At 42.1% G+C, this 15,942-nt stretch overlaps 1 protein-coding gene across 1 annotated transcript in view; it reads left to right on the top strand.

The window, feature by feature from the left end:
* Positions 1-411: 411 nt before the first annotated feature.
* Positions 412-15,942, top strand: part of MKL1 (megakaryoblastic leukemia (translocation) 1) — a 64,594-nt gene continuing 49,063 nt past the window's right edge. Inside the window, 1 exon segment of the mRNA XM_010833754.1 lies at positions 412-1,495. Coding sequence (XP_010832056.1) covers positions 1,288-1,495 — 208 coding nt within the window. The 5' untranslated portion in view covers positions 412-1,287.

Here is a 15,942-nt window from a genome sequence, read left to right as displayed (position 1 = left end):
ACTCGGAGCCCTCCAGTTGGTCCCTGGAGTGGAGGCTATGCATGTGATGGTGATGCCGTAGATTATTAAATGACACTTAGACTCCACCTGTTTTCCTGTTGGAACAAACTGCTCTGCATGGAGGTTTTTGCTTCTGTGTCTCTGCCCTGTATGCCTTGCACAGCTTTCAAGTGCGTATGAGCCTTGTGAGGAGAGGAATATGGTGCCACATCGGGCACCAGCTGTGCCGCCAGCCTTTCACCACCACCTGCTTCAGGTGGAAATGCCAGGGAGTATCATGGTGGCAGCTGTTGCTATAATGAGCTGGGTAGGGTTTTCAGCTCACTCTGTTAGTGTAGTCGCCCCAGTCGCCGCCTCAGTGACTTGCATGGTGGGACTGTGACGTCTAAGGAGCAGAATCAGATGGTGAGAGAAAGTGCGGCCAACGAGGTGGGAGTGTGGGTCTTACCTGTGGATCTCAGGTTCGGGGCTGCCACTGTTGCTGCAATGCACTGTCTCTGACGTCAGTCAGCTTCTTAAGAGCCTTTGTTTTCTTTCTAAAAGAGCAAGTCAAGTATGTCTCGAGCTGTATCTTTTTTTGGAGATTTTTATCAGCAAAATACTTTGCTAAGAAATGTGTCTCTTCACTCATTTCGTTCATTCATTGGGCACCTTTACTAGCTAACCACTGTTTGTGGTTCCCTTCTTAGTGTTGTGATATGGCTTGTTTCAAAGTAAATTCTTTGAGTTTTTCTCTTAGTATCTTCCCCTCCTCCCAGTTTGATATCTTTGATCTATAAACATTTTAAAAGCAAATGTCAAGTGAAATAAAATAGTATTATAGCTCCTTGTTCCACTTTGGTGCCGACTTTGCACAAGAAAGGAGGGAGGAGGAGGAGAGAAGAGAGCTGGGTCATGTGATGCTGCTTGTCTGGCAGAAGCCTTTTGGTTCTGAGCAGAGAAACCAACTGTTTACTATTTTGGGTGAATGAGGTTGGTTGGTTGCTACGAGCATTTTCTCTCAGGGAACCCTCCTGTCTTCCAGCTCTACACGTCGAAATCATCCCAGTGCTGCTTTTTGGCATTTGGGCAGAGGAGGGAGGTGTCTGTGTCGAGGCCCAGTGCTGACAGGAAGAAATGTTTTCCAGGAGACTTACTGATTCTGACCTTCTGCTGTCACTGCCTTTAATGCCACACTCCCTAAGTAAACTTGGGGTCTGGCTGTTCTTGCAGGTCCGAGGGCTGCAGAAATGAAGTACCCACTTTAACTAAAAGAGCCATGCTGATCAGATTTACTGCACATAATAAATGGACTCTTTAAAGAGCGAGGACAGGAGGATGAGTTTGTTGCAACACTGGCCTTTGGAGTCTCACCTCTCCCCCAGCGTGCTGGAGGAGAGGGCCAGGATTTATCAGCCCACCTGCAGGATCCTGCCGCTCCCATGGATTGTCCTGAAGCCGGGGAAGGACAGCCGCTCAGCCATGTGCCTGGCCCCTTATCACAGTTTACGGGAAGGTTGGCATATTTGTCCCTTGGGGATTTGCATGTATTTTTTGTCTTCGCCTCTGTTTACTGCTGTCTTTTTTATCCCCTCCCTGTTTCTCTATAGCCATGCACGCTTTGACTTTGGATGGTTTATCCTTTGGATGGTTTTTATTGAAGCTTATTGAGCACTAAGCAGATAGATAACTGAGCAGGGACCTGTAGGGTGTATTTCATGACCTGATGGGACAGTGTCTAGGATGTTTCACTTTATTACTCCTTTCCTTTCACCCGTGCAGAGCTCATGTATCAAATTGAGATTATGGAAGAAGAAAGAAAAGTCTTTTCTTTAGTAAGGTGGGATTCTTCCCATGTATGTAGATCAAACACAGTGTTTTTATTAGTAAAACATACACTGGCCATGAGTACTATACTAATCAGTAGGAGCTGTTGATGATGACTTCAGTTTCTTCTATTAAGTACTGAAAGCAGATAGATAACCTCTAAGAGCTTGTAACACTAAGACACCATAATTTAAAATAAAATACCACTTGAAAGGTTTTTATTTATATTGCATGTTAGTTTTGGTTAGGGTGGACAGTTTGAACTAGCCTTGCAGTCTTTTGTGTAATTGCAGAATTAGAATCATATCCAAGTCTATGGAAGACAGCAGGAAACTATTTATAAGGGAACACCCATGAGGAGTTTTCCTTGAGACCATCTCTTGGAGTTCTGGGGGGGGGGGAATATTGAAACTGCTGGAAAAAAAGTCTTTCAGAGGGTTTCTGGGTTATGAAAAATAGGAGGATACAGACTTGATCCAAATTCTATCAAATGTAGATGGAAAAGAATTATTAACATTTACCTTCTCCTAGCTTGGAAATCTTCTATTATCCATGATCAGAATTTAAATACAGTCTCTACTATTGGTCACATAAATTCTGCTTCTCTAAAAACTTGGATATAACTTTTGAATTTTTGAGATTTCTTTGGGACTTTACTAACATTTGACAGGATGAGTTGAGCATGTGGCATCACAATGAATGAGTTCATTGAATAGGTCATGAGTGTTTATTGGTGCCCGGTTTGCAAAGAGAATACTTTAAAAAACTGGTTGAGAGGCAGTTGATTTTTCTTTGAATATCTAGATGTGTTCTGGACTAATGTCAAGGGAACACCATGGCAACATTAGTGGGAAGACTGAGCGGCAGAGAAAATATGACTCAGGACTTAAGACTTTGTGCTGCTCTGTTGACTTTTTATATTCCAGGGAACTGTGGTGTTTTAGATTCCCAGTCTGATCATTACGAGCATCTTTAAATGCAGGAGTATATAGGAAATAGAAATGCAGAGTTCTTTTCATAAGTAGGGTCAGAATGGTAGTTTTAGACAACTGTCCTAAGCAATTGACTGTATGTTTTTCTGGCTTTAAACCACGCTTAGAACCCTGTGTTTAGAATTCTGTATGTCTTCCTGATCTCAAGTAGACTCATATTTTACTTTCTACAAATATATATAAACATTGTTTTTTAATATTAGCATTTTGTAAACTGCAGAAAAGAAATAGGCTGTGCATTAGATAGAAAAGATGCTTGATGTTACTTCTTTCGAGGTGAAGCAGGTGTCTGAAGAGTAAAGATAGTTCTTCCTTTAAATACTCAAAAGAAACTCAGTGGAAGTAACTTCCTACTCTTGTGCTTTATTATTATCAATGAATCTTGAATAATATTTTTTCTTCTTTCATAGTTTCTTAACTGTCTTTTTTTTTCTTAATAAAAAAGTAGATTCTAAAAGCTGGCACATGTTTTTAGAGATAATTGTTTATAGGAGGCCATGTGTAACACTTTTCTCATTGCTTTAGCTGACAGTTGGAAATGGCTAGAAGGATAGAGACCAACCTTTTTTATTTACCTTTTATGGCATTAGGACCTGTGGTTTTCTTTATTAACAGACTTTGGCAAGGATCAGATCTGCATTTTGGGGGAGGAGTGAGCTTGGAGGATTGATCAGCCTTGAAAGATTGACGTTTTGTAGTTGAATACAACCTTCTGTTGCAGTGTTGCCCAGTACCACCGCTGTTCTGTCCACTGTGGTAACACATAGCTTTGGAGACTTGAAATGTGGTTGGAGTGACTCAGAAAATGACTTTTTAATTTTATTTAATTTCAAATAGCATATGTGGCAAGTAGCTACCGCATTGAATAGCACAGTTGTAGACCCTTCACATTCTGACCTTAGCCTGCTTTCTAGCTACCTTCTACCACTCCTTTTAACGGACTTAATGCTCCAGCTAGACCGCAGCGTGTTGATCGTGTGTTTACCCTTACAGTGTTTCGTAGGCCAGGTCTTGGCTCATACTTTTACTTTAGTTTTTTGTGGTCCTTCAATGATGGTGTGCATGCTACTGCTCCAGTGAAGCGTACCTAATTCTTTTTGTACTCAATTGATTTATCATCTGCAGTCTCTTAAAGCACTTATAATACGGTGTTTGATTACAGTGATTTTGTTTTACATTTCCTGTCTTCTCCATTATATTTATATATTCCCTGGGGGCCTTATATGGTTGCTGTGATTGTACATATGTGACAGACTTAGCCTATTCTCCTTTTTCTCCTCCAGAATGCTTAGCAAAGTGCATTTATACACATGTGTATTTGTGTTCAGTTGTGTCTAATTCATTGCGACCCCATGAACTGTGGCACACCAGGCTTCTCTGTCCATGGAATTTTCCAGGCAAGAATACTGGAGTGGGTTGCCATTTCCTACTCCAGGGATCTTCATCGGCCCTGTGTCTCCTGCATCTGCAGGCAGACTGTACACCACTGAGCCACCTGGGAAGCCCAGCGTCTATTCATAGAAGGCGGTTGCTGTGCATTAGCTGAGTCTGTTAAGGTTATTGTGCGCTAGAGGGCAGTATCATGCCCATAAGCAAAATGCGGTGTGTGTCCCACAGTGATAGGTTTGGAGCACTCTGTCCTAATTCAGTTTTATTCAATCTCATATTAATAATTATAGCCTTCAGAAGGAACTCACATCTTTTAATTGTCAGTGATATTAATAACCTTTTCACATAATTGTCTTGAATTAGATTCAAAATATGATGTCAGGAAGATCCCCTGGAGAAGGAAATGGCAACCCACTCCAGTATTCTTGCCTGGGAAATCCCATGAACTGAGGAGCCTGGTGGGCTACAGTCCATGGGGTCACAAAAGAGTCGGATATGACTTCATGACTAAACAACAGCAACAATGATGTTGGAACCGGAGACTGGTGAGATTCTCACTGGAAAGAAGCGTAGTGCATCTAGGAAACACTGGCCAAGGCTTTAGGTGTCAGAGATGACTTCCTTGAGGGCAGAAGCCTTTTTATGGTAGACAGCTAGCGCTCGACACTGAGCCAGTGGTCAGGAACCTGAAGTTCTTGGTTTGATCTTGCCAGTGAGGAGCTTGGCTAAATGATTCTAAGCTGAGCAGACCAGTTTCTTTCATTGTGTAGTGAGTATAATATCTGCTCTCCCAACTGATAAGATTGTATGTGTGAAAGTAGCTTTGAAAAGTATTATATAAACGTATTGGGTTATTTTCCTTCTTAATTCCTACCTTTTACCAAGACATGTACATAGTAAGTGATTGATTATATTTATGACGTTAATTTTTTACATTTTATGTAAACCATTTACTCTGTTAAAGGTGGCTGAGAGAGATATTGATGCAATTACTCCCACCTAGAATGCATACACTGAGAAGTGATTATTGTCACAATAGTTTGGTTAAAATATATCCTGTCTTTTGATGTTATGCAGCTTTAAAATTGGGCTTCGCGGGTGGCTCAGCTGTAAAGAATCCGCCTGCCAATGCAGGAGACATAGTTCAATCCCTGGCTGAGGAAGATCCCCTGGAGAAAAAAAATAGCAACCCATTCTGGTATTCTTGTGTGGGAAATCCCATGAATAGAGGAGCCCGGCAGGCTTCAATCCATGGGGTCAGAAGAGTCAGACAGGACTTAGCAACTAAACAGTAGCAACCACAAGCCTTAAAATTAATTATATGTGATGTATGTAAATTGCAACCCACTCCAGTGTTCTTGCCTGGAGAATCCCAGGGACGGGGGAGCCTGGTGGGCTGCCATCTATGGGGTTGCACAGAGTCGGACACGACTGAAGTGACTTAGCAGCAGCAGATGTATGTGTGTGTAAACTATGTATATATAGTAAATATAGAGATTCTTTCTCAGTCTCCTCTGTAATGGATTTATCTTTGTGTATCTTCTACCCTTCTTAATACTTAAAATATTCAGAATGAGTCAACTATTCTGAGTTTTTTTTTTTTTAACTCATTATAGAAAACCAGGTTTTGGAAATATGTATTAGGATATGTTCTTACAAGGTTTATGGGTTAGAAAAGGAGCAGTCCGTTCTTGAAGGAGGATAGGGTACTGGTTGCTTTTTGCTGAGAACAGCCATCAGCCTGGAGCCTTCTCTAGTAAATCATTAGCTGCATCAAATAAAATGTTCAGCCGAAGTTCACGCAATCTCACAGTTACTAAATGCTCTTGCCAAAGAGAGTTGCAGTCCTAATATCTGCAATCGAATCACTTCCTGTTCAGGCTTGCAGGTGGGGGAAACTGTCTGAAGCTGCAGTCCTGTAAGATTAGTTATAAAGAGCATGCCTTGGTGAGAGCGGCCTTAGTGATAAAAGTGTAGGCTAGCAAGTGGGGAGCTGCAGAGGCTACCCCGCGGATCCCGGGACTAACCAGACTTTGAGGTATGGATCAGGATATGCAAGTGCACTCCCGTGGGGCCACCTACTGAAAGCTCTTCTGGGGCATTCAGATATGTGCTGAGCACACTCGGGCACGGGGCCAGGCAGATGGCACATTCCTGCACCGACCTTCGGAGGCCCGCCAGGCTCCAGAGCTAGCATTGGAGGCGTGGCTCTGCTCTGGAGCGGACAGCCTGCGGGCCTGCGTTTCATCCAGCGTCTGGTCCTCCCCGCTTGAGGGGATGCCCTGGGACTTGGTTTGGTCTCCGAGTCTACCTAGGGGTTGGCACATACGCTCATCCCCTTGCCCCTGCTCCATCGTGGAGTTGATTTTCATTGTCTGCACAGCCCCAGAACTGTCTCACATCCTCTAGTGGTTCCTGCAGATTGGGGGTGACCCAGGTTAGCCTTTGTGATGCTGCAGCTCCCCCTGGCCCTGCCCCAGCCTGTCGTCATTGACCCGCATTTTTAGGTTTGACTCAACCTTCCATCGGAGAATAGGTGGGGCTCAATGAGGCTGCAGCCCCCCGTCCCTTTATTTTGCTTTGGTGCATCCCTTGGACTGTGTAAAGGAAATTCGGGTGTGATACACAACTTGGGCTTCACCTTACCCCTCTCCCCGCCCTTTTCCTGTTGCCCTTTTGATTTGTTTTAATCTGATACTGAGCCTCTCCTCCCCCCAGTCACTCACCAGTGGAGTCTCCGAAGCTATTTCTGTCGGTTTAATGATCCCCAGCTGTTGCTGTAGTTCTGGTTGCTTTCATGCCCCAGAGAGGCAGAAGAGCCAGAGACAGAGGGGTCTTGCTTGTGTATCACACAGTGTGTCAAACACGTCGAATGCACTTTTCTGAAACAACTACAAGGAGACTTCTTAGGGAGGGATGTTATTAATGCTGGGACGATTCGAAAGTGCAGGAGGAAGGAAGCTATAAGCTGGTATCCGGGATAATTTAAAAATAAGCATTCTGCTAAAAGGCGTGGCACCCTCTGCCGTCACTCAGAATCATGCTAGAAGGTGCGGTGTGTGGTCACTGGGTAATCGGTTGGTCCCTTTGCATTCTACTTCCATTTTAGCTTTGGAGCTGCACTGTCCCCTCTGACCCATTGTATATGTTGAAGAGCCAAACATCTAAATTAAAAGGAGGTTTCTGTGATGGGAAAACAGAGAGAAATCATTCCTGAAGTGGCCAGAAGGCATGGATTTCAGTTCTGCTTTAACTTAATGCAGGTTTGTTTCGTAAAATTCTGTGTAAAACCTGCAGTAATGAAATGCTCCACTTGCAAACCTGACCACAGAAACTTCAGGAAATACAGAGTTGTAGTTCTCCTAACAACCCTTAGACCGCCCTTAGAGTTACTTACACATTTACTTTTGTGATGTCTTTACTAAGTAAGCCTGGGGGGATGGGGCATGGGAAAATCCTACAGTAGTTAGATGGGCTACTGTATTTTAATAGACTGACTTTTCTGATCTTGAGAATTTTAACTCTTCCAACGATTTTAGCTGATAGAGTTGTAGCTTTCACACCTCATATACTACGTGAAATTTAATTTTATGGATCTCGTTCTTCTGCAGAAAAGAATTTTGCTGCTGTTGTTCAGTTGCCCAGTTGTGTCCTACTCTTTGTGACCCCAGGGACTGCAGCACGCCATGAGGGGCCTACCTGCCCCTCACCATCTCCCAAAGTTTGCCCAGCTCCATGTCCATTGCATCAGTGACGCCATCGAGCCATCTCATCCTCTAACACCCTTTTCTCCTTCTGCCCTCAATCTTTCCCACATCAGGACTTTTCCAGTGAGTTGGGTATTTGCCTCAGGTGACCAGAATACTTGAGCTTCAGCTTCAGCGTCAGTCCTTCCAGTGAATATCCAGGGTTGATTTCCCTTAAGATTGATGGCCTCCTTTATCACAGTCATGATTATCCCACCATGTTGTGTGTTTTCAAATCCGTATTATAAAGATACAGAAGGAATAAATGCTCTCATATAGTTTTAAGAGAAAACTTTTTGGGCTCACTTCTGGCTTGCTGTGGAAGAACTACCCTGTTCCAAGTTTTGAATCTGTTCGCCTGTCACCTGCCCACAGCAAAGTTGGGTGCACATGTCAGCACCAGTTACACAGGGCATGCATGCTTGGTCACTTCAGTCACATCCAACTCTTTGTGACCCTATGGACTGTAGCCCGCCAGGCTCCTCTGTCCATGGGATTCTCCAGGCAAGGATACTGGAGTAGGTTGCCAAGCCCTCCTCCTCCAGGGGAATCTTCCCGACCCAGGGATCGAACCCACGTCTCCTGCATCTCCTGCATTATAGGCAGGTTCCTTACCACTGAGCCGCCTGGGTAGCCCCCACCAGTTATACGGCAGGGAAATAGCAAGTGAAATTTGAAGCAGCCCATGTTTTCTGGGTGAACGTGCAGAACTAACGTGACAGGAAAAGTGCTGTTCCTGGTGCCTTTAAAGCTGGAAGGGCTTGTTCAGACGGCTCTGCCAGTCTAAAGGAAGTACATTCCCAGTTTATCTCCATCTTTCAGACGTGTGGTGCAAGTACACGTTATTCTCAGGTCTTCTGTGGTGGGTCGTTTGAGCGCTGCCTTGTTGATCCTCCGGCAAGAGACTGGAGACATTGAAGTGGCTGGCAGTTTGCAATCTGTCTGCTGCAGTTAGAAAAGATCACTTCAGGGGTGTGATGAGCAGCTACCCAAAATGAAATGGTGAGCCTCAGGTTTTTGAGGACGTGGGAGTTTAATTTATTTGCTTACTTATATGTAATTATTAGTATTTTTGCCATGACTCTGGCATTAAATATGATGTAATAGAAAAAGCACAGACTTTGGGATCAGACCAACTTGTGTTTGAACTCTGGCTCTACCTCTTACTAGCTGTGCAAACAGTAATTAACCTCTTTGAACCTCTTCTTCTTCATCTATAAAATAGAGGCAGTACGTACCTTAAGTAGCTGCCGAGATTGAATGAGTCCTTGTAGTAGGGTACCCAACTCAGTGACTGCATAGTAAAGTTCAGTGTGTTCAATTCATTTCTTAAGTCTCAGTTTCTTTCTCAAGACAAGTCTTTTCTAACTTTGGTACCTTTGCATTTGCTATTTTTGTTGCCTGGAATACTCTTTTCTCCAGATCTTTTCATGGTTTCTCATATTATTTAGATTTCTGCATCTGTCTCCTCAGAAGGGCCTTGCCTGTGAACTCAGTATAAAATGACCACCCAACCTCTCTCTCTTTCCTTTTATTCTACTGTATTTTTCTTCATATAATGTCCACTGTAAGTTATATAACTTATTTACTATGTTTTCCACAGTAGAACATACACTGTGTGAGGGCAGGGATGCCATCTGTCCATGTTACTGCTATATCACCTGACACAGTGCCTAGCGCATAGTAGGTGCCTGATAAATATTAGTTTGATTAATGAATGAATGAGTCAACCCAGAACCTCCCTAGTACCAGGAAAGAGCCCCTGGCAGGTTGCAGAGAGGTAATTGTACCAGGAAGCAGGTGCTCTCCGCCTGTTCAGCATGGATGTTCCCACATTTGAGCTCCAAGTGGAAAGTGGGCCTGTGGAGTTCTCTGGGATCCTACCCGACTGCCTCCCACCTCTGGGAGGAGCCCCTTTGAATGACCTTTACAAGTGACCACTGTTATCTATAGTCTCTGTTTCTGTTGGAATTTGAATAGAGGGAGCCTTTTCAATTCTGGAGTTCTGGAATGCCATATGCTATTAGCTGAAATCACCTGGACTTTCCCCTGGTTCATAAGAATATAGATCATTTTTTTCCAGTCACTCATGCAGATAACATTACTAATACAGTGTCATTTTTAAAAGTGTGGAACTGGTGTGTGTTGTGGAAGAAGAGAAGCACAATATGTAGTAGTGGTCACAAGCTCAGCTTGTCGGTTGAGATAGAGCTGGGCTCCAGTTTCTGCTCTCTACCCTTTACCTACCCTATGACCTTGAGTAATTGCTTAATTTCCCTAAGGTTCAATTTTCTCATCTACAAATAGTATAATTATAACATCTTCCACATAGCTTTGTTTCAAGAATTAAATAAGATGATGCATGCGTGTTTCCACCATTTTATAAGTATTATTACACAATACAGAGCCCTTTTATTTTTCATACTTCAGTAGTTCAAGTTAAATTTTCACAAGCTTATCTTTTGTAAATTACCAGATTTACCAGCCCAGGAGAATACCTCATCACTGCCTGTCTCTCTGCTGGTATTCAGATTAAATAGAAGATATTTATCTTTTTTTGATAATATTATTTCTGATTTCTAAAGCAGATTATTTGAGAGATCATATTTACATATTTCATCAACATTACATATTAAGTCATATTTACACACTGTTTAGAGAGATGAGACATTTGTGGGATTTTGAAAGGGTTGAATGAGCATATCGCTAAAATAGTGATTTTGGTATGTGTAGTTTTTAAAGAATTAGGTATTCCTGTCTTCAAGTCTTCAACATTCCATTGTTTATTGTATTTGTTTATGCCACAAATCATTTTATAATTTGAATTTATTAGACTGTTATTTGTTACAACCAATCGTTTATAGGAATTAGTCATTTCTTTCTGTCCAACACATGGTAGCACTTCAGTTTGAAAACCCTGACCCTGAATATGTTTTCATAACTGATTCATACATCTCTCTGAAAGGAGAGTCAAAGTCATGGGTTTCTAAAGTAAGCTTTTTGTTTCAGAATAATTTTGCACTTACAAAAAGGTTGCACAGATGGAACAGGGAGCTCTCGTATACCGTTCACTGGCTGCCCCAAATGTTAGCATCTTGCATACCTGTGGTGCATTTGTCAAAACTAAGATTAACATTGGTTACACTGCTAAGTAAACTCCACGCTTTATTTAGATCTCATTTGTTTTCCCACTCATCTCCTTTTTCTGTTCCAAGATCCAGTCTAGAATACCGCAGTGCATTTGGCCATATGATTTTTAGATGGTGGATCAGTAGGATCTCAGAGAAAATCAACTTTTCCTTCTCTCACCTCTACCTCCTCCTTTTTGTCTTTACTCCGTATCTGACTTTTAGCAGGTCCTTCTTTGGCAACAAATAAAGGGACCCTTCTGGGTCCGTTAACCACTGTTTTGGTATTGACAGCTCAGAATTTCAGGCACGTGCTTTGAACACTTACTGTACATTTAATTTTATTAATGAATGAGTGCTGATTCTTCTGCCTTTCTCTGTCTCTCACTCCTTATGCGTACCAGGTCGTCTGGAGTCCGGGAACAGAGCGTGCTGCTTCACTCACTGCGTGTCCCAGAACTGCCTTCCAGAAGCCTTCCAGAAGGAAGCAGTTCTCCCCTCCTCTTCCCTCTCCCCCTCCCTCCTGCCCCACACAACTTGGGGTGTGATTTTAAACAAGGAGGTTTTTATATAAGGCCCTTTTACTCTGCAAAATAGAGTTTCTCTTTGGGGGTATGGTACCAGGTTACACTCCTAGCAGTTCTTGCTCCTGTCCAAGAGAAAAGCTATCTGATGTAAAGACCTCTAGTGAGACATTTATAGTCTGTGATACGGTGTTTTTTTTTTATTTTATTTTTAAACTTTACATAATTGTATTAGTTTTGCCAAATATCAAAATGAATCCACCACAGGTATACATGTGTTCCACTTTCACATACATGAGGTTTTTTGGAGCTTCAAAGGGCAGGAGTTATTTTACCAAATTGTATTACAGTGAGAAAAATTGAGGCTAAAAAGAAATCCAGTGACTTGATTAGGTAGCAGCAGAGCCAGGACTGGAACCCCTGCCTTCCCATTCTTCCATGTTTTGGGTCTACCCTTAAAGGTTAGTACTGTTTAAAATACTGTTGTTTACATTAAAAGCACAGGCCAGAAATACATTTTTAGTGCCATGTACACTATGCTAGGCTTCCCTGGTGGCTCAGATGGTAAAGCATCTGCCTGCAATGTGGGAGACCCGGGTTCGATCCCTGGGTCGGGAAGATCCTCTGAAGATGGAAATGGCAACCCACTCCAGTACCCTTGCCTGGAAAATCCCATGGATGGAAGAGCCTTGTATGCTACAGTCCATGGGGTCTCAAAGAGTCAGACGCAACTGAGCGACTTCACTCACACTGTGCTAACTGTTCAGGCTGATATTCCAAGTTGAAGGAAGAAAATCATGAAATGGTCTAGAAAGCTTGAAAAACTCTGTATAAGGAGCAGGAGAAGAAAACATTGCAGGGATGCTGTAGGACGGGGCAGAAGTTGAGAGCCAGGACGCAGAGAGGCAGGGGAGAGCAGTGGGGCGCAGAGGCCTCCCCCTGTCTGTCACATCTCTGTAGCGTCTGCAGGAAGGACTTAGAAGAGGCTGCAGTAAATAGGGGCCCACAGGAATGGTACTTTTGGGAATGATATCAGAAAATTACTTGAAACATCAGTCCACACTTGTCCTACCCCACGTAGAAAGGCTCTTGTTTCTCTTTCTCTGTGACTTCCAGCGTCGGGTAGCATCACCTCTGTATTCCCTTGGCACCTACAAATACATAACTATTTGAGTTTTTAAGAAACCAGCACTTCCTTTTTTATTATTTATGCACACGTGTATCACACATGAGGCCAAATGACTTGGAAATTGTCAGGGGCCCCAGTAGTAGGGCATGTGTGCTAGCTAAAGTTGCATTTTCCTGTGACTTAAGTAAAAATCTACATTACATCAATATCTTTCTCATTGCATCGTAATTATTCACTTTTGAGACCATTTTTCCCTCATTAGACTTAAGATTCCTCGAGCATGAGAACCATGTCTGTATTTCTAGCACCCAGCCCTAGCTTTGAGAGTACAGAATAATGTTTGAACGCATGAATTGAATTGTGGGCCCCATCAAACCACTTGGTTGGGATGTGGTGTCTGAGTGATGTTTTATTTGAAAATACTCTTCACTCTTATGCACACCTATTTGATGGTTATTGCCCTCAAACAGCCACTGAAGGCAGAGACTCTGTCTAGTGGCTACTTTATCCCCCCCAGCAAGCTCAGTGTCTGGCACAGGCAGTAGATCCTCAGATTTTTTGAGTGAACGCCAAGGAAAGTTTTGACAAGGAGCTGAGGAATAACTGAATAAGGCATGAATATGAAGTACGTAGGCATGCTCACCAACAAATGTGTGAGCCCTCAAGCAGCTAAGCAAATATATGTAAAGTGAATAAATGAAACTGTGTCTTAACTTATTTTAAGACAGCTTACCCTGAGGTCTCTGTTTCTCACGGAGTGTTAGTATCTTAGATAATTGACTGTCACAGTGAAGAGGAGAGGTGGAACGTTAGTTATCGCAGAATATTAAAGAAGTAACTGTGGATTCCAGAGTCTGAATCCTTCATTCTTTATTCTTTCTTATAAAACGTTAATTACAACTTGTACTTAGATATGTGCAGTTTGATGTCTTGTTTCCCACTGGACTGAAAGCTTTATGTGAGCAGAGACCATAGTTGTCTCCAGCCTACTAGCACAGACCCTAACATATTTATTTAGTAAATATGTTAGGTAAGTGGATGAGAGAATGCATGGAGGAGAACTCTTTGCTCATCCTGACCCCCAATCACTATTTTGGAGGTGATGCTGTAAAATAACCCAGGCAGCAGAAATGAGGAATAAATACCCTCCTCAGGGGGTACCTTCACTTACTTTTAAAAATAATTTAAAAATTGAGATGTAATTGACATAAACACCTTCACCTACCTTTATTCATATATTCTAATAATGAAACGAGTGAGCATACAGAGAATAGTCTGGTTTTCAGTGATGGGTGATGTGTTTTTACTATTTGGGTGATTTTGCAATTTATAGAATAAACTGAAGTATAAAAATACACCAGTGGGGGACACATGTACACCCATGGCTGATTCATGTGAATGTATGGTAAAAACCACTACAGTATTGTAAGGTAATTAGCCTCCAATTAAAATAAATAATTTACAAAAACAAACAAAAAATACACCAATAGCATCAGTATAATTCACTGCTGCAGAGATGAATTTTCTAATTATGAGCATGCTAAGCTTGCTCATAAAACCTACATTGTTCCTTCTCTCGTCTTCCCAGTAAAACACATTCTCCAGTTTGAAGCTAGGGGTGGTGGTATCTATTGCTGAACTGAATTGTATTTGTTTATTTCTTCTGGGATTGATATCTGAACGTTAATGAGGAGAAAAAAATGTACCAGTTATTATGAAATCAGACTTTGGGGATTTATAGAAGGAACAGAATTTGGAGTAAGAATATATACTATCTAAAATTAGTTGTAACAATATTCTAAACGTGCTAGGCTGTGTTCAGAATAGAACTTAGGAGGTATTACATCATATCAAGTGCATTAGATTTAGATCAAAGACTCACAGAAACGAGTCGAGAGAGACCAGATTTTCTCTCTCTGAGGTGGTTCTTTCACCATTCTTTTCCCTTTGACAAACCTTCAATAGTAGAGAACACATGTACCCCAGTGTTCGTTGCAGCGCTGTTTACAGTAGCTAGGACATGGAAGCAACCTAGATATCCATCGACAGATGAATGGATAAAGAAGCTGTAGTACATATGTACAATGGAATACTACTCAGCCATAAAAGGAACGCATTTGAGTCAGTTCCGATGGGGTGGATGAACCTAGAGCCAGTTGTACAGAGTGAAATAAGTCAGATAAAAACAAATATTGTATATTAAAGCATAAATATGGAATCTAGAAAAATGATACTGATGAACTTAACAGGGAAGCCGTGGTGACGCAGACATGGAGAACAGACTTGTGGAGAAGGGCAGGGACGCGGAAAGAGAAGGTGAAATGAATGGAGAGAGCAGCATGCAAGCATAATCACTACATGTGTAAAACAGATGGCCAATGGAAGTTTGCCGAATGACTCAGGGAACTTAAACTGGGGCTCTGTAACAACCTGGAGGAGTGGAAAAGGGTGGGGAGGTGGAAGGGAGGTTCAGGGAGGAGGGGACATATGTACACCTATGGTTAATTCATGTTGATGTATGACAGAAAACAAACCAATATCATAAATAATAATGAAATACAATTTTTAAAAATGACAAATAATTTTTCCAGAAGAAATGTGTTAGAAAATGGGAGTCCTCTCCTGTTACAAACTTTTAAACAAATTTGAAACAAAATTTTTAACTTAAAAACACTGAACATTGTTCAGTGCACAACAAAAGATGATGTACTTTGTTGTCGTTCAGTCGCTAAGTCATTGTATCGACTTTGGCAACCCCATGGACTGCGTTGGTGACCATACTCTTTACTACTAAGCTACCTAGGAAGCCCATGATGTGCTTTAAAAGCACTTAATTGGGACTGTCAAAAGAAAGGTGAATTAAATCTGCTTAATACTAGTTACTTGGGTTTTCCAGGTGTCGCAGTGGTAAAGAATCCACCTCCCAGTGCAGGAGACATAAAAGACTCGGGTTTGATCCCTGGGCTACAGTCCATGGGGTCACAGAGTCAGACACGACTGAACACACACGTCAGCTCACCCAGCTCAAGTACTAGATACTCAACCTGATTTATGATTGGCATCATGAACATGGATGCAGCATGTTTAATTTTCCAGAGTAAAGTGAATTTAAGTTAGACCAAACTATCATTAAATGGGGCAGCAGTTCTTAACCTGACACTGCATTAGAATCACGTGGCAAGTTTTTGAAAAACCCTGATTCCCAAGCCTCACTCCAGACCTGCTAAA

Source organism: Bison bison, unplaced genomic scaffold (assembly GCF_000754665.1).
Source record: "Bison bison bison isolate TAMUID 2011002044 unplaced genomic scaffold, Bison_UMD1.0 scf7180017863885, whole genome shotgun sequence".
NCBI lineage: Eukaryota > Metazoa > Chordata > Mammalia > Artiodactyla > Bovidae > Bison > Bison bison.
This window is presented reverse-complemented; position numbering and strand designations above follow the sequence as displayed.